The 24,312-nt window shown below is 35.3% G+C and overlaps 1 protein-coding gene and 1 pseudogene across 1 annotated transcript; both read left to right on the plus strand.

Moving 5' to 3' along the window:
* The first annotated feature begins 11,965 nt into the window (after positions 1 to 11,965).
* LOC130679309 (olfactory receptor 6C65-like) lies at positions 11,966 to 12,905 on the plus strand (annotated as a pseudogene).
* A 5,916-nt stretch (positions 12,906 to 18,821) lies between these two features.
* Positions 18,822 to 19,790, plus strand: LOC130685123 (olfactory receptor 6C76-like). The gene has a single exon (XM_057508306.1). It carries the CDS (start codon positions 18,849 to 18,851, stop codon positions 19,788 to 19,790), a length of 942 nt encoding a protein of 313 aa, XP_057364289.1. The 5' UTR covers positions 18,822 to 18,848.
* The last annotated feature ends 4,522 nt before the right edge of the window (positions 19,791 to 24,312 follow it).

Raw genomic sequence — 24,312 nt, forward strand, 5'->3', positions numbered from 1 at the left:
TGTAATTGGAGCCTATGGAAATTTACAGGCTGGAGTTTTGTGACATTTTGAACTGCTATCATCAGACAATATTTTAATAAGAATAAAAATCATAAAAATATAAAATTTGTTTACTTTCGGTTTTCTTTCCTTTGCCTTGGGAAACATATTCAGAAAAATTGCTAATGCCTATTTTCAAGAGTTTACTGATGATGTTTTCTTTAGGAGTTTTATGCTTTCAAGTGCTATATTTAGGTTTCGAATCCATTTGGCATTTATTTTCTATATGGTATATGACCATAGTCCAGTTTCATTTTTTTAATGTAGCTGTCCAATTTTCCCAGCACTGTTTGTTCAAAAGACTGTGTTTCCCCATTGTATATTTTTGCCTCCTTAGTCTATATATTAACTGACTATGTAAGTGTGGGTTTATTTCATTACTCCATCATCTGTATTTTATTCCATTGATCTATGTATCTATTTTTGTGCTAATACTATAATACTTTGATTAGTGTACAAATCAAATGAATATAGCTTCTTAGTATAGTTTGAAATCAGGGAGTGTGATACCTTCAGCTTTATTCTTTCTCAAAACTGCTTTGGTTTTTTGCGTCTTTGGTATTTCCATACAAGTTTCAGGGTTATTTACTCCAGTTGTGTGAAAAATGCCATTGGTATAATGATAGGTGTTGCAATGTATCTGTAGGTTACTTTGAGAAATATGGCCATTTAACAATATTATTTTTTCCTATCCATGGACATGGAATATACTTCCATTTATTTGTATTGTTTTCAATTACTTTCAACATCTTATGGTTTTCAGATAAAGATGAGATATGGAAGAAATCTTAGTGTACATCAATAAATGAATGGATATAGAAGATGTGGTCCATATAGATAAAGGAATACTATTGGGCCATTAAAAATAATGAAATCTTGCCCTTTGTGACAGCATGGGTTGACATGGAAGGTATAATGCTAAGTGAAGGAAGTCAGATAGAGAAAGCAAATACAATGTCTTTTCACTTACATGTGGAATCTAAAATAAACAATAGAAGTAGACTCATATATGCAGAGAACAAACTGGTGGTAACAATGGGAACAGGGGTAAGGGCCAAATAGGTGAAAAGGACAAAAAGGTATAGAATTGCAATTATAAAATAACTAAGTAACATGAATAAAAAGTATAGCATAGAAAATAGCCAATGATTCTGTAAAAACTTTGATGACAGTTGGTAACTATACTTCTTGTGGTATGCATTTTATAATATATATAATTACTGAATTGTTCTATTGTTTATCAGAAACCAATATCATATCGTATATCAACTATGTTTCAATAAAACATAAAGATAGAAAATTAATATTCTGATTTTTTAAAAGTAATAATGAAAAAATATAATGTATCAGCTGCTCAGCTTAAAATAATTAAACATTTTTAAAACATTGTAAATCCCTTATATAACTTTCCCAGTTAAGATCTCTTCCCTCCTGCAGTGGCATCGGTTGTACAATTTATCATTGCTAGTTTCTCTGTTATCCTTTATACTTTTAATACATACTCATACAACCTCAAATAATATATACCAGTTTTGCTGTAAATTTTACATAAATAATATTATACTGTATGCTTTCTCCCAAATTTATTTTATTGTGGAAAAATATGCATAATATGTAATTAATTTGCCATATTAGCCATTTTCAAATGCACATTTCAGAGTTTTTAAATATATTCATAAAGTAGTGGAACCATCACCACCATCCATCTCTATAAATCTTTTGATTTTATAAAACTCAAACTATATGCCTGCTAAACCATAGTTCCCCATTCTGCCCTCCTCCCAGGCACTGATAACTCCCATTCTACCTTCTGTTTTTAAGACTGAGACCGCTCCAAGCCCTGCATTATTTCTCTTTCTCTAAGCAGCTTAACACAGGCTAATATACTCAAGTTTCACCAATGTTGTAGCATAGGTCAGAACTTCATTCTTTTCTCAACTGTATTTTATCACAATTTTTAAAAACAGGAAAAGTTTTCAAATTATAACACAGGAAAGGATAGAAAGTAATTACCTAAATGCAACTCAAAAGGTAGGCATTAAAAAATCATATTAGGAATGAAAAGGTGAACAGTCTGACAGATGTGGTACATATTTAATTTTAGAAAATGTAAAAATATTAGTCCTCATATGGACACATTGAAATTAAAAAATTATCAATAAATTAGGTATAAAATTCAATAAGCAGTTATTATTTTTAAATTCATTTGTAAGTATTAAAGCTAAAAAATGCATAGAAACAGTAACATCCAGAAATAAACATTTATCAAAGCTCATTGGATTGTATAAGTGAAATCAGTGCATTTCATTTATGTAATTTGCACCTCAATAAAAAAAGTACTAAAACTTTGAAAATCAAGGAGCTTAAAAACTCAAAAGACTCCTTCCAGTATATTGAAAGAACCCCTGCATGTCTACAAAGTAAAGGCAACCCAATAAATATTTCACCAATGACTTGAAGTGGCCTTTCACAAAAGAGCATAGACCATGGTCAATGAACATACAAGATGGTGTTCAGCATGGTTATTAAAAGGAAACCCAAACTCAAACAACAGTGAGAGAGGAGGTGGATCCAGATGGCAACGTAGACACAACTGTAACCATATCCTTACACACACACACACACACCCACACACACACACAGAGTCTATACCGACACACAGAACAATTCACCCTGAGGAAGAACCAAGAACTGAATGAACATCTTCTGCAAAATAAAGGATAAAAAGAACATGTAAACAATTGCAGAATAGACAGAGACATGGTAATAGATGGAATCCTACACCCAAATCAGTCCTACCCATTGAGGGATATCACTGAGGGACAAGAACAGAGATGCAATTGACCTGGACACATAAAAAATGATGTGGTTTAAAGGGTTTAAAAGGCAATCTCACTCACTATTTGAGAGGGAAACTGATTTTCAGAACTAAAGCACCTGCTAAACTGAAAGGAAACTGGTAGAACACTTTTTGAGACCAGAGGTACTGATGACTGCCACTGTTTATGTTCCTCTTGCATGTGGATAGGTAAGAAGGGAGTATGGCGAACCCCACTGTTTACATTTCCCCCACATACTGAAGTGTGGATTGGAACAGGGTCAGGGCACACATACCAGCTAGATACTTAAGCAGTGTGGACTCCTAGAACCTGTCTGCACCCAAACACATATGACAGAGATCCACAAGTCTTACCAAGGTGGTACAAGTGTGGTTCCCAAAATATTCATCCATCTGAAGCCCCATCCATCCCCAGCCACCCTATTAGTGCCACACTGACCAGCACCCACCCAGGAGACTGAACCACGTCTCACCTCCACAAGTTGCCCCAGCAGGAAAGCCCAAGCTGGGTAACTAATCAGGAGCCCGCAGAGACACATCCTACTTCACCTTCCACCCAAACAGTGAGGCAAGAGCAGGTGGCAACCCAAAAGATGTCTGGACTATGCCCCTCTAATGGGGGACACATTGCTAGCAAGATCTCAGCCTGATGCCCACAGGAGACCCCTTTACTGCATACCTCTGACACTGGCTGCCTCATGAGCATAGTACAAGTTGGTGCATACCTGAGATATCCTCAGCCCACACAGTACAAGCCCTGACACTGGGCCACCAGAACCCATGACCACCGTCCTCCAGCTAGCTGCCCAAAACTAATAGTCACACGCAGTCTACCAAGGGGATGTTCCTACGCAAGGCTGTGCCTGCAAGACTGGAAAAGCAAGCCAATTCACTTAACCTACAGAACAAACACAGAAAGCCAAAAAAATAAGGAGACAGAAACAGGAATATTCTTGAAACAAACATCATTACAAATCTTCAGAAAAATAATTAAATGAAACAAAGTTAAGGAATTTTCAGGATAAATAGTTTAAAGTAATGGTTATAAAGATGCTCATTGCACTTGAAAGGAGAGTGAATAAACTCAGGGAGGACTTCAACAAAGAGATGGAAAAAATGAAAAAGAAAAAAATCAGAGATGAAGAATACAATATGAAATGAAAAATACGCTAGAGGGGATCAACAGCAGGTTAGAGAATGAAAAAGAAAGGATCAGCAGTTTGGAAGACAGGGTAATAGAAAGCACTCAAGGTGAACAACAGAAAGAAAAGAGAAGAAAAAGAAATGAGGATAGATTAAGGGACCTCTTGGACAAGAACAAACATACCAACATTTGCATTATAGGAGCCCCAGAAGAAGAAAGAAAGAGATGGAAAGCCTATCTAAAAAAAATAACAGCTGAACACTTCCCTAATCTGGGGAAAGAAACAAACTTCCAGATCCAGGAAGCATAGAGACCCCCCAACAAGATGAACCCAAGGAGGCACACAGGAATACACGTAATAATTAACATGACCAAAATCAAAGACAGAGGGAATCTTAAAATGAGCGAGAGGAAAGCAATGAGTTACAAACAAGGGAAACCCCATAAGGCTATAAGATTTTTTTTAAGTTGAAGTATAGTTGGTATACAATATTATATTGTCTTCAATTAAACAACACTGTGATTCAACAGTTACACATATTATTAAATCCTCACCACAACAAGTGCTGTTACTATCTGTCAATAAAGATGTTACAGAACCTTTGAATATATTTTCCAGGCTTCCCTGTCATTCCAGTTACCAACTTATGTTAAGATTGAGACCTTTGTGGTCCTTTATCCCCTCCAACCACCTCACTCCCCCCTAGTAACAGCCAGTGCATTCTCAGTGTCTTTGATTAGACTGCTATTTTGTTCATTTTGTTTTGCTTTGTTTTTAGATTCCACAGATTTGTGAAATTATACAGCATTTATCTTTTTTTACCTGGCTTATTGCATTTACCACAATACCCTCTAGGTCCATCCATGTTGTTGCAAATGCAGGAGTTCTTTCTGTTTTTGGCTGACTAATATTACATTGTATATATGTACCACATCTTCTTTATCCATTTATTTATTGATAGACACTTTGTTTGCTTCCATATCATTGTATTATAAATAATATGGCAATAAACATAGGGTACAAATATCTTTTTGAATCAGAAATTTTGTTTTCCTTGGGCAAATTCCTAGAAATAGAGATACAGGGTCCTATAGTATTTCTGTTTTTAGTTTTATGAGGAAACTCATTACTACTTTACATGATGGCTGCACCAATTTTCATTCCCACCATCAGTGTAGGTGGGTTCCCTCTTCTCCACATCCTCACCAACACTTGTTATTTCTTGTCTTTTGCATAGTGCCCATTATAACTGGGGCAAGGTGATATCACATTGTGGTTTTAATTTGCATTTACTTGATGATTAGTGGTGTAGAGCATATTTAAATGTGCTTGTTGACGACTTGTATGTCTCTTGGAAAAATGTACATACAGATCCTCTGGATATTTTTTAATTTGGTTATTTGGGTTTTTTTGGTGTTGAGTCATATGAGTTCTTTGTATATTTTGGATGTTAAACCCTTATTGGACCAATCAATTACAAATATATTCTCTCATACTGTCGATCACCTTTTATTCTGCTGATGGCGTCCTTTACTGTAAAAAAGATTTGGTTTGATACAGTTTCACTTGTTCATTTTTCATTTTGTTTCCATGACTGAGGAGATGTGTCCAGAAAAAAAATTGGTCATGCTTATGTTCAAGAGATTTTTGCTTATCTTTTCTTCTAAGAGGCTTATCATTTCATGTCTTATTTAGGTCTTTAATTAATTTCAAGTTTACTTTTTATTACAGAGTTAAACAGTGTAATTCAGTTTCATTATCTTGCATGTAGCTGTCTAATTCTCCAGACACCATTTATTGAAAAGACTGTCTTTTCCCTATTGTATATTCATGGCTCCTTTATCATATATTAAACGGTCACATGTGTGTCGTTTTATAACTGGACAGTTTTTCTGTTCCATTAAGCTATGGCTCTGTTCTTGTGCCAGTGCCATGTGATTTTGATTACTTTAGCTTTGTAGTTTAGCTTGAAGTTAGGGAGTGTAATAGCCCTATTTTGCTGTTGTTTCTCAGTATTGCTTTGGCTCTTCAGGGTCTTTTGTGGTTTTTAGGATTATTTGCTCTAGTTCATTGAAAAATGCCTTTGATATTTTGATAGGGATTGCATCGAATCTGTAAATTGCTGTGGGCAGGATGGATATTTTGACAATATTAAATCTTCCTATCCATGAGCATGGAAAATATTTCCATTGATTTATATCTTCTTTTATTTTTATCATCAACGTCTTTTAGTTTTCAGAGTACAGGTCTGTCACCTCCTTGGTTAGGTTTATGCCAAGGTATTTTATTCTTTTTGATGCAATTGTAAATGGAAGTGCATTCCTAATTTATCTTTCTACTATTTTGTTGCAAGTGTAAAGGAACACCACAGATTTCTGTGTGTTAATTTTGTAAACTGCAACTTTGTTAATTCCAGTTATTAGTTCTAATAGTATTTTGGTGGAGTCTTTAGGGTTTTATGTATTTAGTATCATGTCATCTGCAAATAGTGACAGTTTAAATTCTTTCAAACCAATTTGGATGCTTTTTATCTCTTTATCATGCCTGATTGCCATGGCTAGGACCTCTAATACTATGTTGAATGAAAGGGGTGAGAGTGAACATCCTTGTCTTGTTCCTGCTCTTAGAGGAAAAGCTTTAATCTTTTGCCACTAAGTATGATGTTAGTTAAGGGTTTGTCATATATGGCCTTATCATGTTGAGGCATGTATCCACTATTCCCATTTTGTTGAGAGTTTCCTCAAGGTCCATCTGTACTGTCACAAATGACAATTTCACACTTTTGTAGAGCTAAACAATGTTCCATTGTGTGTGTGTGTGTGTGTGTGTGTGATATTTTCTTTACCCATTTATCCATCCATGGGCACTTAGGTTGTAACTATGTCTTGGATATTATAAATAATACTGCAATGAACATGGGGGTGGAGATATTTTTTTGAATTATTCTTTTTATTGCTTTCAGATAAATACCTAGGAGTGGAATTGCAGGATCATGTGGTAGTTCAGTTTTAGTGTTTTGAAGACCCTTCATACAGTTTTCCACAGTGGCTATACCTATTTACACAGCCACCGATAGTACACAAGGGTCTGTTTACTCTACATCCTCTCCAATGCTTTTTTTTTCTTGTCTTTTTGATAATAGCCATTCTAACAGGTGTCAGGTGATAACTCATGTGGTTTCCATTTGCATTCCTCTGATTAGTTATGTTTAGCACCTTTTCATGAAACAGCCTTTTGTAGGCCTTTGGAATAATGTGTACTCAGTTTCTCTGTTTTTCTTTATTGTATTGTTTGTTTCTTTGCTATGACTTTTATGATTTCTCTATATACTTTGTATTTATTTGCAAATACTTCTTCCCATTCTGTACGTTGCCTTTTCATTGTGATGGTTGCTTCTTTTGCTTGGCAGAAACTTTTTGTTCAATGAAGTCCTATGTCTTTATTTTTTATTTTGCAGCATGTGTTTTTGGTGTTATATCCAAAAACTGTCACCAAGACCAATGTCAAGGGTCTCTTTCCTATGTTTTCTTCTTTGAATTTTATGAATCTGTCATGAGGTGGTGACTCTAAAATAATGAACAGAAATACATTTTCCAAGTGGTTTTTTTTCATAGATTTAGTTCAATACCCTTTCTTTAATGTGACTCTATAAAAAAAAAAAGAAAGGGAAGCAAAGAGAAAGCAAGCAAGCAAAAAATCAAATTCAACTGAATATCATCACTGAGTGTATCCACTGTTCCAAGGTCAGGGATGTCCTGGTTAATACTGATGTAGGAGTGAGATGATTTCTCCAGAGAAACTCAGGCTATAGATCTTATTTTGACTTGACTATTACCTGATAAAAAGAGAGCATTATTTACCATACCCATTACTTTCAGCCCTAAAAACATCTCCCTGTTATGAGAGCTAACAGCTGTGTTAGAGCATAGACAACTTGGCCTGGCATTCCCAAGACACCATTAATCAAAGACGGGAATCCATTTTGCTGATATCACCTAACTAAAATTAAACTATAAAATAATCACCATTGGGTCACACATCTTATGTATTCTCTCTAAATCCATGTATGCACGTTTATTTTAAGAAATCTGTAATACTTTGCTAAATCACCCAACTGAAAATGCATGGCCTTCCCCAAAGAGAACCTCAGCTGTACTCAAAAAAAGTATTTCATACTTGTTTGCTCTATAAATTCAACGAGTTTGGAATTTCTTCTGGGTCCCAATTAAATATTGAACTCATAATTCATATTGAAACTTACAAGAGAGCCTGTGAGAGTCTGTCTTTTTGAAAATAATCATCAGAAGGATAATTTGGAAAATAATCAAGGAAGAAATATTTTTTCATCAGTCAATCCCTTTCCTTCATGAAAAGTCTAATGTTATTGTTAGAATTCTATATTTCTCCAATACTTATTGGCTCCCAAAGGAACCCAATTAAAAAGTGTTGTGAAAATTAATTGCACTGCACATGCACTAATTGTCCTGTCTCTAGGGGGATTTCTAGTACGTTTCCCTCAAAATTAAGCTCTTCTACAATGCTATACTCAAAAACATGTAAAATGTATATGGTTCTTTTAAAGAGAAGATTTTTGGAAAACCTGTATCCCTGAGCATTCTAAGAAAAACCATAAAGTGTGCCTCATTTAAATTCCCAAATGAAAAATTTGGGGAAGTATGCTCATTGGATTTTCCTATCTTTACAGATTAGATCTTTGATTGAGAAATTGAGACAAGGAAGAATCTGACAAGGAAGGTCTGAACAAAATCTTTAAGTTTTAAATAGTGAGGGTACAAATGTGAATTCGTTTTATAAAATGTGTGAAAACAAAGATACCCTTTTAAATCTAAAACATTGTTTCTCTCATTACAGATCATCAGAAAAATATTTAGGCTTAAACTATGACTTGGATCCATCCATGACTATCATAAATGTTAGTATATTTTCTCTTAGTCCACATTGTTAGTTCATATTTATAAATCACAGGACTCAATTACTCTTTGTGAAATTCATCATGGCGGCATTTTGTCATGTCTTACATTGTTTTCTCTGCCTATAGCTTCCTAAAGCTGGCACAGAGGAGGTCAGAATGTGTCACACCTGCATCCAGGTAGCCTTGTTGAGCCAGACCTGGTCTTGAATGACCAAGTATAGTTACAGAAGCTACAGGGTGCCTTACTCATGCCATTGGCATCTGCACACTCCTAACATCCCCCACATGATTCTGTTAGACAGACTACACTCATCATTCACTCAATCACTGACAATCTGGTTTCTCTCTTTCCAGTACAGTCCCAGCTCACCCTTGAGGCATATGTTTCAAGACACATAGTGAATGCCCAGAACTGGGGATACTACAGAGACTTAGACATACTATGTTTTCCCCACACATACACACCTATGAAAAACGTTAAATTATCAATTAGGTAAGTAGGAATTAATAACAAAAACTCATAATAAAATAGAACAATTATAACAATACACTATAATAAGTTAGCTGATTGTGGTCTCTCCCCCTCTCTCCTTGTCTCAAAATATCTGATGTACTGTACACATCCTTCTCCTTGTTGTGATGATGTGAGATGAGAAAATGCCTATATGATGACATGAAGTGAGATGAATGCTGGAGGCTTTGTGTTAGATAGAGCATTAAGCTGCTATTAACTTTGTGACTATACATCTGAAGGAGGATTGTTCTGCTCTGGACAGGGATGACCACGGATACTAAAACCCCAGAAAGCATAATGACAGATAAGGAGACTACTATACTGGTATCAGTGCACCATGCTGAACCATGCCTGTAGTATCTACCCCTCTGAAATTACAAAATTCTCCACTTAAAGTTTCCATTTTGTTGACACACACTGCTACTATGAGGCATAGGTACATACAGCTAAGAAATCTCTGGGTTTTGAGGCCAACTCTGGTCTGCTTTGCATACTTATTATTCAGTCATTAACTTGTCTTTAATTCATTAAACAAAATTCAATCAGAATCTGTGTTAATCACTAGGAATGGTGCAGTGGAATGGATGCTCCCTATCTGCATGTACTGCTTATGTGACCTTGGGAGAGTTAGTTAACACTTCTCTACCTGAATTTCCTCATCTGCAAAAGGAATCTCCAATAGGACCTACCAAAACATTTCTGGGAACAGGGTAAAGCTTATTTAGATATTTGCAATAATATGAACCATAATGATAATAATAATAATCAATGACAATAAAATTTGTATTTTGTTTTATGAATACTTTTTTTTATTATTGCTGTTATCTTCTTTCCAATATACAGCTGACCTTTGAACAATGTGAGAGCTAGATGAACGAACCCCTATGCAGTTGAAATCCACGCATAACTTTTCAGTCCCCAAAATCTTAACTACTAATAGCCTAATGTTGTTTAGAAGTCTTATTAGTAACATTGTCAACAAACATAGTTTGTACTTTATAGGTTCATATATTGTATTCTACCAAGAAAATATGCTAGAGAAAATATTTTTTCAAATTGTTATAAATCTCCAAAAATGTTTCTGATATATTTATTGAAAAATTATGTGTATAAGTGATGCATGAAAATCAAGCTGTGTTTGATAAACACTACTTTGATAAACAAGAAAACTGTCACATTATTTTTGAAAGAAGAGCTTGATATTGGCTGTCATGTAAAAATTGCCTGAAATAATTAATCTTACAGGTAATAATCTGAATTCTTTCATTGTTGATATAATTGACTGTATATTTAAGGAGTCCACTTGACACTTTTACACAATGACCTTATTTATTAATAAGGATGTTGTTGTGTTTGTTCCAAATTTAGTCAAGGGGAGAGAAAAGGATCAATTTGTACAAAGGGAAAAGGGAAGGATTGATCATAAATACCATATTTTCTATTTAAGTTTTTACTATGAATAGTGTAGGGAAAATGGAAATTTCATGGCCAAGAGTCTTACCTCCAATAATTCTAATATTGCCCACTGTATACATAACTTAGCCTGCTTGCATACTCATTGGAAGAAAACTGCTCATAGCTGGTAATTGCTTTAAGAAGAGCTGCCAGAGCAAACTGTCAGTCACAGAAGTATCCCCTGGGGGAAGGGCAGAGGGAGTAGAAAGCAGAAGTAGTAGAACCCTGTGCTGGGAAGCAGGAGAGAGCAGAAGTTGGCAGAGTGAAGCCACGGATCCCCCTAGCAAGGAAGGGGCGAGGGAAGGTGCAGAGCTCCATGCTGGGAAGCAGGAGGAAGCAAAGAGAGAGCCACCAGTCAGTACCTGGGGAGCAGAGGCTTAAGCCTGAGCCAAAGACTTAGGCAGAAGGGAGTCTTGTGCTCCACCTACTGCTAAGAGAATAAAGCTTGGTATAAGCCCCTTCTTACCCCTATTGTTCTATTGTTAGGTCTCACTGAATTTATAGTGAACTTGCTTGGATGAAGAACCCACTCCCCTCAGAGCAACAAATAGGAACCAAGACTTATTTGGAAAAGACTGCATTCTGATATCCAAAATACGTTTTCCAATGGCAATATTAGCATATGAAATGATATGGGCATTAAGTTTTCAAAAATACTGTGTATTTCAATAGCTTATTTAATCTGTCCAAATGATTACTTCCACAATGAAGTAAGCTAAGTATTTATCATTGTTACCCATTTTTATGAGTTGAAAAAACAGGTTTCTGCATGTTGAATAAGTAACCAAAAATACATAGCAGGGCATTATCAAAAGTGAGATTAAAATCCACTATTTTTTAAAGTAGTAAACAGATCAGTTTTTTTCCTACCAAATTCTGATATAAGTTTGATATTCTGATAGATAACTATCTTGTCATTTGTTAATGCATGTTTTATTGTTGTTTGTACAGAACAAGAACACTACAAATGTATTTGAATTCACATCAGAGATTGACATCACTCTTATTCTTGTCAGATTTGCAGAATTCAGAGTTTAGCCATGCTGAATAAGACATCAGTTAGAGAATTCATTCTTCTGGGATTTACAGATGACCCAGAGGTACAGGCTGTGATATTCTTCTTTATGTTGTTCATGTACTTATTGAGTGTAGGTGGAAACCTGACCATCATCCTGTTAACATTATCAAATGTTTGTTTCAAGACTCCCATGTATTTCTTCCTCAGGAATTTCTCTTTCTTAGAAATTTCGTTCACAACAGCCTGTATTCCTAGATTTCTGATCAGCATTGCTACGGGAGACACAACCATTTCCTACAATGCTTGCATGACACAGATATTTTTTTAATCCTTCTGGGGGCCACAGAGATTTTCCTTCTAGCTGTAATGTCCTATGACCACTATGTGGCTATCTGCAAACCTCTACATTACATAACTGTCATGAGTGACAGAGTCTGCAACCGGCTTGTAACCAGCTCCTGGCTAGCTGGTTTCCTGGTTATCTTTCTCCCAGGGATTATGATACTCCAACTGGATTTCTGTGACTCCAACATTATTGACCACTTCGCTTGTGACTCTTCTCCTCTGCTGCTGATGGCTTGCACAGACAAAGTTTCTAGAGCTTAGAGCTTATGGCATTTCTCTTAGCAGTATTCACACTCATGGTAACTTTGGCCTTGGTGATTCTCTCCTACACACTCATCCTGAGAACAATTCTGAAGATCCCCTCAGTCCAGCAAAGGAAAAAGGCCTTTTCCACTTGCTCCTCCCACATGATTGTGGTTTCCATTTCTTATGGCAGTTGCATTTTCATGTATGTAAAGACATCTGCACAGGAAGGTGTGGCTTTGAGCAAAGGTGTAGCAGTACTTAACACCTCTGTGGCTCCCATGCTGAATCCCTTTATTTACACCTTAAGGAACCAGCAGGTGAAACAAGCCCTTAAAGAATTCACCAAAAAAATGTTCCCAAACAAGTACTAATCTTTATGAAATCTGTAGCTGAAACTACAGACAAAAGAGACAAATCAAATCACTGTTCTAAGTGGTAGGCATACCTAGGAGAATAAAGCACAAAAAAGTTCCTGCCGCTGTAGAGCTTCCTTCTAGCCACAGCCAGCATAATAGAAGAATAAACTACTAAGAGCTTCAATAAGTGATAAATGCTTTAAGAAAAAAAAAAGAACTATTTAAGGAAAGGAGGACAAAAATCTAAGTAGGGTCATCAAAGATTTCATAATCATTATATGGCTACTTTTTCATTTCATTTTCACCATTCAAATGTACTTCACTGTATTCTTTACCATTTTTCTCTTCTTTCATTTCCCCAAGTCCATATAGTGATTTGTTTCACACATGTCAACCATGTGTGACTTTAAGTATTAGTCCTTACTTTAAAAGTTCAGTAGCAAGATCTAGAAAACCTATTCCAATGCTACATAAAAATAAATGATCCAAAACAAAATTAACAGCAACCCACAGTTAACTAATAGAATGGAAGTTAACTTCAGTGTTTTGAAAACTATGCTTTATGGTTACTTCTAGCAATGAGCAATGTCTCCTCCCTACTCTTCCTGTGTTAGTCTATTGAATCAGATATTCAGAATGGTTATAGGGAAAACACAGCTGATTAACAATGATCTTGTAAAAATGGGTTATTTCAGGTTGTCAGGTTATTTTTCTATCAACTATGCTCCATCAGAAATATTTAACTCTACCTTTTCAAATTATTTACCTTTTGTTAAGCAATAATTGGAATTGTGAGAGACCATTTCTGGGAAGGGGGATCTTCTCCCCTGATGCTATGAACAGAGTTATTGGGGAAGACTTGTTTTAGAGTCAATGCAGTGACTTTATTTTTTTATTTGTTAGATATGTTATCAGAAAATAGACAGAGGTAGGAAATCACAAAAACACCACCCATTGCAAAGTCACTGAAAATCAGTGCAGGATTTTTACTCACCTATTTAACATTGCACATAGGAATCAAAGCACCCTGTTTTACTGGTACTCAAATACTAAGGTCAGTTCAAAGAAAAAACACTAGACTTGGTTGTCTCCAAACAATCACTCTAAGTAGCTCAAACTATTTAATTAGTGGAAATGGAAATATTGAAATTAAATGTGAAATTCAAGAGTCTGAAAATTAAATATTAAAGAACTCAGTATGTGGAAAAATAACAAAAAATGGAGGTAACTTGAAAATTAGCAAAAATAAAGAAAACAGTAAGGTTTTCACAAATCTGATTACTAAAATACTTCTGCAATACAAATATCATAACAATGGGAGGCAAATAGAAATAATATAAGGTTAAAATATTCTAAATTCTGACAAAGCAATAAAATGACAAAGCAAAAGTATGAATATGGATACTAATATAATTATGATACTGTATGATACATACAAACTCTTATTTTTAAATTTATAGGATACAGTATTTATTAGCAAATATTCATAAGAGAACAGCTAACCCAAATATATATTTTAACTATGGGAGGAATTACTGAAAAATTATACAAAGTTCTATGAGTTGTGCCTTCAAAATATTCTCAAGATTCTATTAATATTTTATTGGATATGTAACCTTAATTGCATAAACTATTCATTTAAAGTATTTGTGGGTTTGTGTATTAATAAATACTGTAGTTTATTACATACAGATAATTCACTTACCACAACACATGGTAGAAGGAGGAACTGAAAATAAAAATAAAAGAGGCCACTGACCAGAATTGTAAATGAGTTGCATAATTATTTCTCGAAGAGTAAAGACATGACCTCAGAATCCTTCCCAGCACCTTAAGAGTTGGCCTATGAGATGAGATTTGTTTGTACCCCTGATATCATCCAACACTCTCACTTGTAAAACCCAGGAAAGCAAGGGAATTCTTCCAAGGGACTCAGTGAATCCATGCAAATTAAGATCTACATCACAGTTCAGCTCTCTTTCTATACACAACACTGCCCAACTACTAGGTCCTCCATTGGTCAGAGCTCCTAAAATAATTTATGCTTTCCCAACAAAGCATGCACACCAACACCTAGGAGCACTTTATGGTAGCACATATAATTTATTTCATGTTAGGTATGGCCCTCCAAATTGAGAAAACAGTGTTCCTCTCTCAGTAACCATAAAATACTTTCTGATAGAATATCCTATCCTAAACTAATCACAGGCTTTTTCTTCGATATCATCTTATGAGGCTTGACAGGGTACTTTTGGGCAGGCATCCAATCAGAAATGGCCTTGGCTGCTGACACTCCAGCACCTGCCCTCCCCTGCCGACTGCTGCTGACACCTCAAGATGCTCAGATGGTGCTGGGGGTTGCTTGACGGCACAGAGCCTGGGTTATAAATGTTTTAGTGCCTCCTGCCTCTCCCTTTCACTGCAGCTGCCTGTGGAGTTTCCCAAAAGAAGACATAAAAGGGCCCCTTTTAAAATACTGTTCTCAAAACAATACAAAACACAACCTCTTAACAAATTTTAAGCACACAGTGCAGTATTGTCAACCATAAGCACAATGTCCTATAGCAGATTTCCTCCCCTCAGTCCCTCCCTACCACCATTCTATTCTCTATTTCTATTATTTTGTCTATCGTGGTACCTAATATAAGCAGAATCATATAGTAGTTATCCTTTTTTGACTAGTGTATTAAAATTAGCATGCCTTTAGTTTCACTGATAATACAGAATGTGTCAAAATATCCTTTATTTATGGCTGAACACTATTCCATTGTGTATGTCTGCCACATTTTCTTTATCTGTTCACCTATCAATGTACACTTCAGTGTTGCCATATCTTTTCTGTTGTGTATAAGGCTTCAATGAACGCAAGAGAGCAGATATCTCTTTGAGATTCTGATTTTGATTCTCCTGGATATACATCCAGAAGTGGAATTGTGGAATGATATGGCAATGCTAGGTTTAGTTATGTGAGGAAATGACATACCGTTTTCTACACCTGTCACACTGTTGTACATGGCTACAAGCAATGCCCAAGGTTTCTCATTTTAGTACATTCTCACAACCCTTGCTATTTTCTGCTTTGGTATATAATCTTTACTCTAAATGGTGGGTGTGTGAGAAGGGCATTTTATTCTCTATCATTGGTAAGATTACAAGTATTTATCTTATGTATGCTCTTTTATGTGAAAATGGCCATTCTTATAAATGTTTGAAATGAAAACAACCATTTCTCTAGATAATGTAAAAATATTTTAAGTATGCAAAGTTATTATAAGTAACTCCTTCTATGGAAATTTATTCTCAAAAAAATAGGTCAATAATGCCAACATGTGTATGTGTGTTTATGCTTTCTAACATTTTTATAAAAAGGGAAACTTAAATGCTTAACAAGGATGGATTGGATTCATAATGGTACATCCATTAAGTGAAGGGCATATTCAACCATTAGAACAGATGCGGGAAATGCAGATGCTAATATCAAATGGTTCATTATTGCTTAAAATGAAGATTTCCTTATGGGAATCTAGTGCTTAAAATTACATATATCACAAGAAGACAGTTTTTTTAACATGAAAAGATCCACACTGTGATTTTTTTTATTATATTTGTCTCTACAATGGTGGCAAAGTTTCTAATAATCCAATTACTAACTAAACCTGTTTTGGGAGTACAACTACTGAGTATACAAAAGCAATTAAGAATCCTAGTTTTCATGTATATAATACGCTCAACAAGAAGATACTATTTCAGAGGTTTTTCTTTTAGCACTGTATTCACTGTGGAATAAACTGCTTAATTTGCTCACCAGTAAGGAACAGCTTTGGTACTTATTATTAACCTATATCTTGGGTTTTATATTTATATGATGGAAATAATCAGAAATATTAAAGTAAAATTGAGTTGCTTATAATTGTAGATGTATCTTAGGCATTTAGCTAAATTGTTGAAAGAAGTACTTCCTAAGAAATTTTAGCTAGAATGATATCTATCAAAAATACTCAATATTCTTTAAATTATTTATAGGCCCTGGAACCAGGTGCTTTCCCTTAATAGTTCTCTGTCTCATTTTCCTTTCAATTTTTTTCAACTGATTTCCCACAGTATTAAGAATGATACACGGATCACAGGAATATAAACACAGGAAATGGTTTATTTTTGCTCGGCTTGCCCAGGGCCCTAATACCTGGCCATCATCCTGATGGATAATTTCCTGAAACATATCCTGGGACACTATTCCCATCCCACAATAAACCAGTTAAGATGTACTCCCCAAAGTTGATCTTGTGTATGATTCCCTAGTGCCCAATTACTATTTTCCCAAAAGTCCTTAAGAATTCATATCAAAGAGCATTTCCCAAGCAGGAAAATATTTCAATAGCAAAACACATTAAAGGTGCTGTATTTACTTTATCTAAGGAAACTAAATGGCAATGGCCATCTGTGACGTAATCAGCTAAACAAAATAATAATTCTGGATTGTTTTTCTTTTATAAATTTTATCTGATTATTTGGTGTTAAGGCTGCAGGTGCAATGTTTCCTGATAACCATTCAAGAAGGTGGGAAAAACATGAGGAAACTGTTCCATTAGATGTGCTGAGATGAACTATTGAGGTTTTTATACAGGAAGCTTTGTGGGAAGAAGTAAAAAACAATTATTCCTCCATGAAGCATTGGCCCACTGTTTGTCTATTTTAAGACAATTGAGCACATTCATTTGCATTCAGTATTTGACAGTAATCATAAATCTTCTGAGAAAATGTATGTGTTCTCAGTTTGTTTTTATCTGCTCTTTCAACTTCTATTCATTACACAGCATTGATAATACCCTCTGGTGTCCTGCTTTCTTCTTTTCTCTTTTTTTCTCTCTATTCAATATATTCTCTCACTATATTCTCTCCATATTCTATATATCCAATAGTTAAATCAATAAACTGAAAAGTACAAATATTATAAATGGTGATTTCTATCCATTAACTGAAGTGTGTGGAACATGACTTACATTACTAATAGTGGCACATTCATACTTAAAAAGACCTGAGACATATTCCTAGTGTGGATGTCCAAAAGAGCTCTAAATAACATATGTAAAAGGCATATTTCATATAGAAATTCTAGATATGAGAATTTGTGAATCTGAACCTATTTTCTAAACAGACAGGGTGATGCTCAACTGGAGTTTTAAAGACCATTTTATCAAGAATTTTGAAACAGTGAACTGAAAATCACTAAGTTAATTTAATTTTTCCAGAAAGACATCTTAAAAAAAAAAAACAGACTGAAGATGGGGGTTCATAGACTCCATTAACTTCTGTAATACAATGTGTAGTGGATTGAACATACATGGATACTATTTATATAAGACATTGGTTAGTATAAATAAAAACTCATAATACAATGTTAGAGTGACTCAGTCTCTCCTTTCTTTTTTGTAAAGAACTGGTGATAAGTAAACTAATAGAGGTAGTAATTGCTACATACCGAAACAAACAATTAGAATTTTCATGAGAAAAAGTTAATTAGGGTTCGGTTGATCACTGATTTCTATCAATAGGAAATTTACATCTGGGAAAGATCACATGAGAAAAGCATGATGTCCTCTGTATTTTAGCAAACAAGCATGAGAAGAATTCATATTCAATCAACAAACTTCCCATGCAGCAACTGTAAGAAATGGAAGCAGAGTAAACATGTAGCAAGGAAACGGAGAACAGTATTCAAAGAAATAAGATTAACATTAAATACAAAAGATACACCTATAAGAGGAATAAAAAAATTGGGGTAAGGGGGGAGAGTATATATAGAAGGACTTTTTTTTAGTGTTCCAATTATTTTCCTGTGAATATACAATCATTACTTGAAAAAGTAGATGAAGATGTTTGTGCTTGCCTAACTGATTTATTGTTGTCTGTCTTCATTTTGCCAGTACTGTAAGGTCTGTCAAAAATCAACTACCAGAAATGAGAAATAGAACATCAGTAACAGATTTCATTCTCCTGGGTCTGACCAATAATCCAGAAGTTCAGGTTGTGATTTTCCTCTTTTTATTTCTCACATATGTCCTGAGTGTTACTGGAAATCTCACTATCATTGTTCTCACGCTACTGGATTCCCACCTAAAGACCCCTATGTATTTCTTCCTCAGGAATTTCTCCTTCTTAGAAATTTCATTTACTTCTGTCTGTAACCCTAGATTTTTGATCAGCATCCTAACTGGAGACAAATCTATTTCCTACAATGCTTGTGTAGCTCAGGTGTTTTTCTTTATCTTCCTTGGTTCAACAGAATTTTTCCTTCTGGCCTCTATGTCCTATGATCGCTATGTGGCCATCTGTAAACCTCTATATTATACAGCCATCATGAGTAACAAGATCTGCTGCCAGCTTGTAGTCGGCTCTTGGCTGGCTGGCTTCTTGGTGATCTTCCCTCCGCTGACCATGGGACTGCAGCTGGATTTCTGTGACTCCAATGTCATTGACCACTTCACCTGTGATTCTGCTCCTTTACTGCAGATCTCTTGCACAGACACCAGTACTCTGGAGCTCATGAGCTTTGTTTTAGCTGTGCTTACGCTTATGTCCACTTTGACGTTAGTAATTCTCTCCTACTCTTACATCCTCAGGACAATTCTGAGAATCCCCTCAGTCCAACAAAGAAAAAAGGCTTTCTCAACCTGCTCCTCCCACATGATTGTTGTCTCTCTCTCTTACGGAAGCTGCATCTTCATGTATGTGAAAACATCAGCCAAGGAAGGGGTTGCATTGACAAAAGGGGTAGCTATGCTCAATACCTCTGTCGCTCCTATGCTGAATCCATTTATTTATACCTTAAGGAACCAGCAGGTTAAACAAGCACTTAAGGATGTTGTGAGAAAGATACTTTCCTCAAATACATTGATGTGACTGCAGTTTAAAATAAAAAAATCCATCCCCAATATTTTTACCAGAGAACCAATGAAGAATAAATTGTTTTATTTCTTCTCTCTTCTTACTTTTAGCATTTCAGAAATATTATTGTTTATGCTGTTTTAAAATCATTGTTCCTACATACAAATCCTCTGTATATATATTTAAGCACAGAATCACTATGGAATGATCTGTAGCATTTTACTTTGGTATATCACAAGGAAATGACTACAGTGATTTCCTATATTATACATTGTGCTGGTATTTATCACTGCCTAATTTATGCAAAAGGAGATGGCAATGTATATTTCTAGCTATTAGATCACATAAGTATATATGTGGCACCTATGTGTGTTTATACTCATATTTATTTATCTGTATTTAATTAATACATATATATTACTTTATAATATATAAACACATTTATAATCTATATAATATTAGCTAAAATGTTCTATAGTTATAGAGTTAAAAACCACAATCTGGGGTAAAGATTCCCTATTAATTAATATATGCCATTAATTAATACTATATATATAATAAACCTCTGCTTTAGTTTTTTTACTTAAAAATACTTTGGAGAAACTTGTTGGATGCAAGGATAATTGATATAAAAATAGTCATTAAATTAAGAATAAAACAATGTCAACCAAGGGAACATTAATTTTTATATTATAAAATTCAATTCACAATTTATTTCATTTCATTGTGAAATAAAAAATGGAATTATATCGTGTCATTTGACACCAGAGCAATGAGAGTTAGAATAACCTTCAGTAGTTTTATTTTTCCTTTAAAGCAATTTATTGTATAAGTGCTTGAATAAAAATAATTAATTGGCAATTTATGCCATTAGGAACAATTTCCTGAGTGTAGAACTTATCAGAGTTAATATTTAAAGGCAGTAGCATGTAGTTATCTTCTATAAAACAATTATTTACAGAGCTGGCATCATTTGGCTTGGTAATGATGTTTTGTAGAGATCTTTACCCCAGATTATGTTTTTTAACTCTATAACTACAGAACATCCTAGATAATATTATTATTATTACCTGTCTTTTATAAATTGCCTCAGTCTAGTTTGGTAAGATTCACCTATCATAGTATGTGGAGTTATATTGTTGTCACTGCATATTAAACAAAAACGCTGATGAAAAAAATTATCAGGTTGTATATCATATGTGTTTAAATTTTCTCTCCTTCACCCTTAAGGCAGCTGCTCTGTCACATGATAAAGAGAACAGCACTTTGCAGCATCCAATTCACTCTTTTCAGTTCATGAAACAAAGAGGAGAATCTCCCGGCCACCAGCTCCAATAGAAGTGTCAGTTTAAAAGAAATGACTGACCCGTCTGTGGGTGTTAATCGCTTACCATCTCTTTAATCCAAAAGGATCAGTTGCATTATTCTCCACCACAGCGTATTGATTAGTTTAAGTGTGCTTGTGTTACTAGGTCACTAGGTTCGTGCTCTGGTACAATCTTGAGACTTCACTGGTCATACTAAGAATGCTTAAAAATGTAATCTATTGCTATTTTTATTGTGATCATAGTTTTATTGACATACATATCTGTCTGCATCACATTATTTACTGACAGAGCTGAAGGCTGGCAGCTTCATTTATTTAAAAAATGAGAGAGAAATAATTTTTAATAAAGAAAACACTACCCAGATTTATGTCAGTCAACTTCATTTGGCCCATTTATTTGTATGGAAAGCATGCAAACCTGCAGATGCAGAGACCCTTTGCAGATAAAGGCCACCTAAGCATGCATATCAATACTCTTTAACAGTGGCACCCTCCTGGTAAATTTATGATAGTGAAGGGCCACCCCTTTGCCTTGTCCAAGTGACATATATGATCAGACCAGGATTCTACCAATCATAATCACAAGAGAGTAAAATACATAAATCACAATATAAACTTCATCAGTAAAGAAAGGTTACTAGTGCCTAGAAGTCTCATGCAGGGAGCCACATTCTTAGCATCAACATCCTAAGGAATTGAGGATAATAGGATGGTTTAGATAATGAATATTGTTTTTCTTCTTGTGTTGCTTTTTTCTCTTTTTACCTAGACATAAAGTTACACAATGAATTGTCCTCTTCCTTAAAAGCATATGTGAGAGGTCTAAATGCTCCAGGCCCGGTGTATTTCATCATTATATTGCACTAAATCAATACTGCTAAATTCTGACATTGGATATCTTTTTTTATTCAACTCTAGTTGATAGACAATATTATACTGGTTTCAAGTATATAGCACAGTGGTTCAACAGTTACACACATTATTAAATCCTAACCCCAACTCCTGCAGTTACTATTTGTCAATAAAGATATTACAGAACCATTGCCTATATTCTCCATGCTGAACTACCATCCCTGTGACAAACTTATATTATGAGTGATATTTTTTTGCCCTTTTATCCTACTCATCCACACCACCTCCCCTATGGCTACCATGAATTACTTCTCAGTGTCTATGATTTTGGATATTTGTGTGTGTGTGATTATGATATAATTAACTATCCCTAAGTGATTTGCATTAAATTTATCTAACCTCTCTATCTTGGTTTATTAACTGTTAAACTGAAGAGTGATTTTTGATTGATACCTGGACATATTTGTTATTGTAAATGTGTGGATCTTGCTTAGACTCTGTTCCAGCAGGCTTCCTCTGACACCAGTCCATCAGGGAAGGCAGGGACTCAGCCTTCTGACTGCCAGAGGCAGAGGGGAGTCCGGCTCCCCTACTTTGCTCCTGTTGACATGTAGGTGATGAGGGGATCCTCATCACTGCTGGTCATGGGTGGTATTTCTAGGTCCCCACTAACCTTTGTTGATATCACAGCGGGGGAGAGGAGAGAGTGCCTGTCAGCGTTCTCCCACATGGCCTCTGCTGACACACTGTGGAGGTTGGGGAGAGGGGCCTCATTAACTCTGGACAGTGGGGTATGCTTGACCTTCCACAAAGCCTTCCTCTTATAACACCAGTCCAGTGAAGAAAGGGAAGGTTGCCTAATTACTGCCAGAAGAAGGCGGACGTCTACTGACAACCATAGGGTATCAGGTTTGGTGGTGGCCGTACAATGGGGGTGGAAGTTCTGGCTTTCTGCTCAACCTTCTTTGATACCAGCACACAGAAAGCATTCTGGAGCCTCATTACAGCCTCCTGTGCAGGGCAGTCTAGTCTCCCCAGTCTCCCCTACTAGTATGGGTGAGGATAAAGGGCCACAGTATTTTCTGCATGTTTGGCTGCAATTGACAAGTTATTGTCTGCCTATGGGCTGCTCCTTTCGTGGTTGTTAGTCTACAAAAGGCAGGATTTGATTTGATTTCATCTTTATCCATACCCAGTGGCATTGTTAGGTTGCCAGCTTCCCGAGCTCCACGTCTGGGATGTAGAAAACAAAAGGAAACCCTGAGCACACACCACTCTGTGACTCGTTGGGTGTCAAATTCCATGGCTAGTCTCCTTCTCTCCGTCTTTCAAGTCTTCTTGGTTTTGTTGCATATATAGTGCCAAGGATTTTTACTGGGAGTGGGACTAAGTGGAAGAAATAAAGAAAAGTACCTCTACTCCATCTTCTCACAAGCAGTAGTCCCACACTGATCACTCTTCGGATACTAGACTTACCTTGATTTCTAGGGTAATTCCTATTGGTCTTTTTATATACTGAAGTATTTTTTTTTTTTGCTAATATTTCATCAAAAATATTTCTATATTTATGAGAGGTACTTGTGTATAGTTTTTTTGTAATGTCCTTTTCTAGTTGTGCATTCATATAATCCTAGCCTTAAAAAGTGAGTTAGGAAATTTCTATTCTAGTCTACTTTCTGAAAGGGTCTGTGTAGGGTTGGTAATGTTTCTTCCTTAAATGTTTGAAAAAAATCACAAAATTTTTGGGAAAATTTTTATTAGAATGAAATTATAGACTTGCTATATGGCTATTCAACTTTTCTTCTTGAGAAAATTTTGGTAATTTATAATTTTCAGAAAAATTATCCATTTCCTCTAGCTGGGCAATTTAATTGTTGTAATACATTTCATAACAGCTCTTAAGTACCCTTGTAACAGTTGAAATGTCTGTAATTGTGTCCTTTATGGTGTCTGTATTGGTCAACTTCAAATTGTGAAAGATAATAGTCATTGTTATTTGAAGCTAATAGGTTTTTCAATTTCTTATGTAGTAATAGTTAACCTAAATTGTGGCATACAGGTAGATTGAAGAGAGACTGGCATACACAAAGAGATATGAATCAATTAGATACACAATAATCTCTTGATCAGACTCTCATATGTGCTCACACACATGTTCCAGAGAAAACCATCTCTCTCTGCATCTCCATCTATTGCAGCATATAAGTCTTCTCAACAAAAATATTTTTTCATATATAACCTATAGAATAGTTTCATGAATATAGGTTCCTGAAGAAAAAACTATTAGGGCAAAGGGAAGAGGGTAAAAATAAGTGCTTTTATTTCTTTAGGCATAGAAACAGCATTTATACTAATAAA

The sequence above is a fragment of the Manis pentadactyla genome, chromosome 10 (assembly GCF_030020395.1).
Source record: "Manis pentadactyla isolate mManPen7 chromosome 10, mManPen7.hap1, whole genome shotgun sequence".
Classification (NCBI taxonomy): Eukaryota; Metazoa; Chordata; class Mammalia; order Pholidota; family Manidae; genus Manis; species Manis pentadactyla.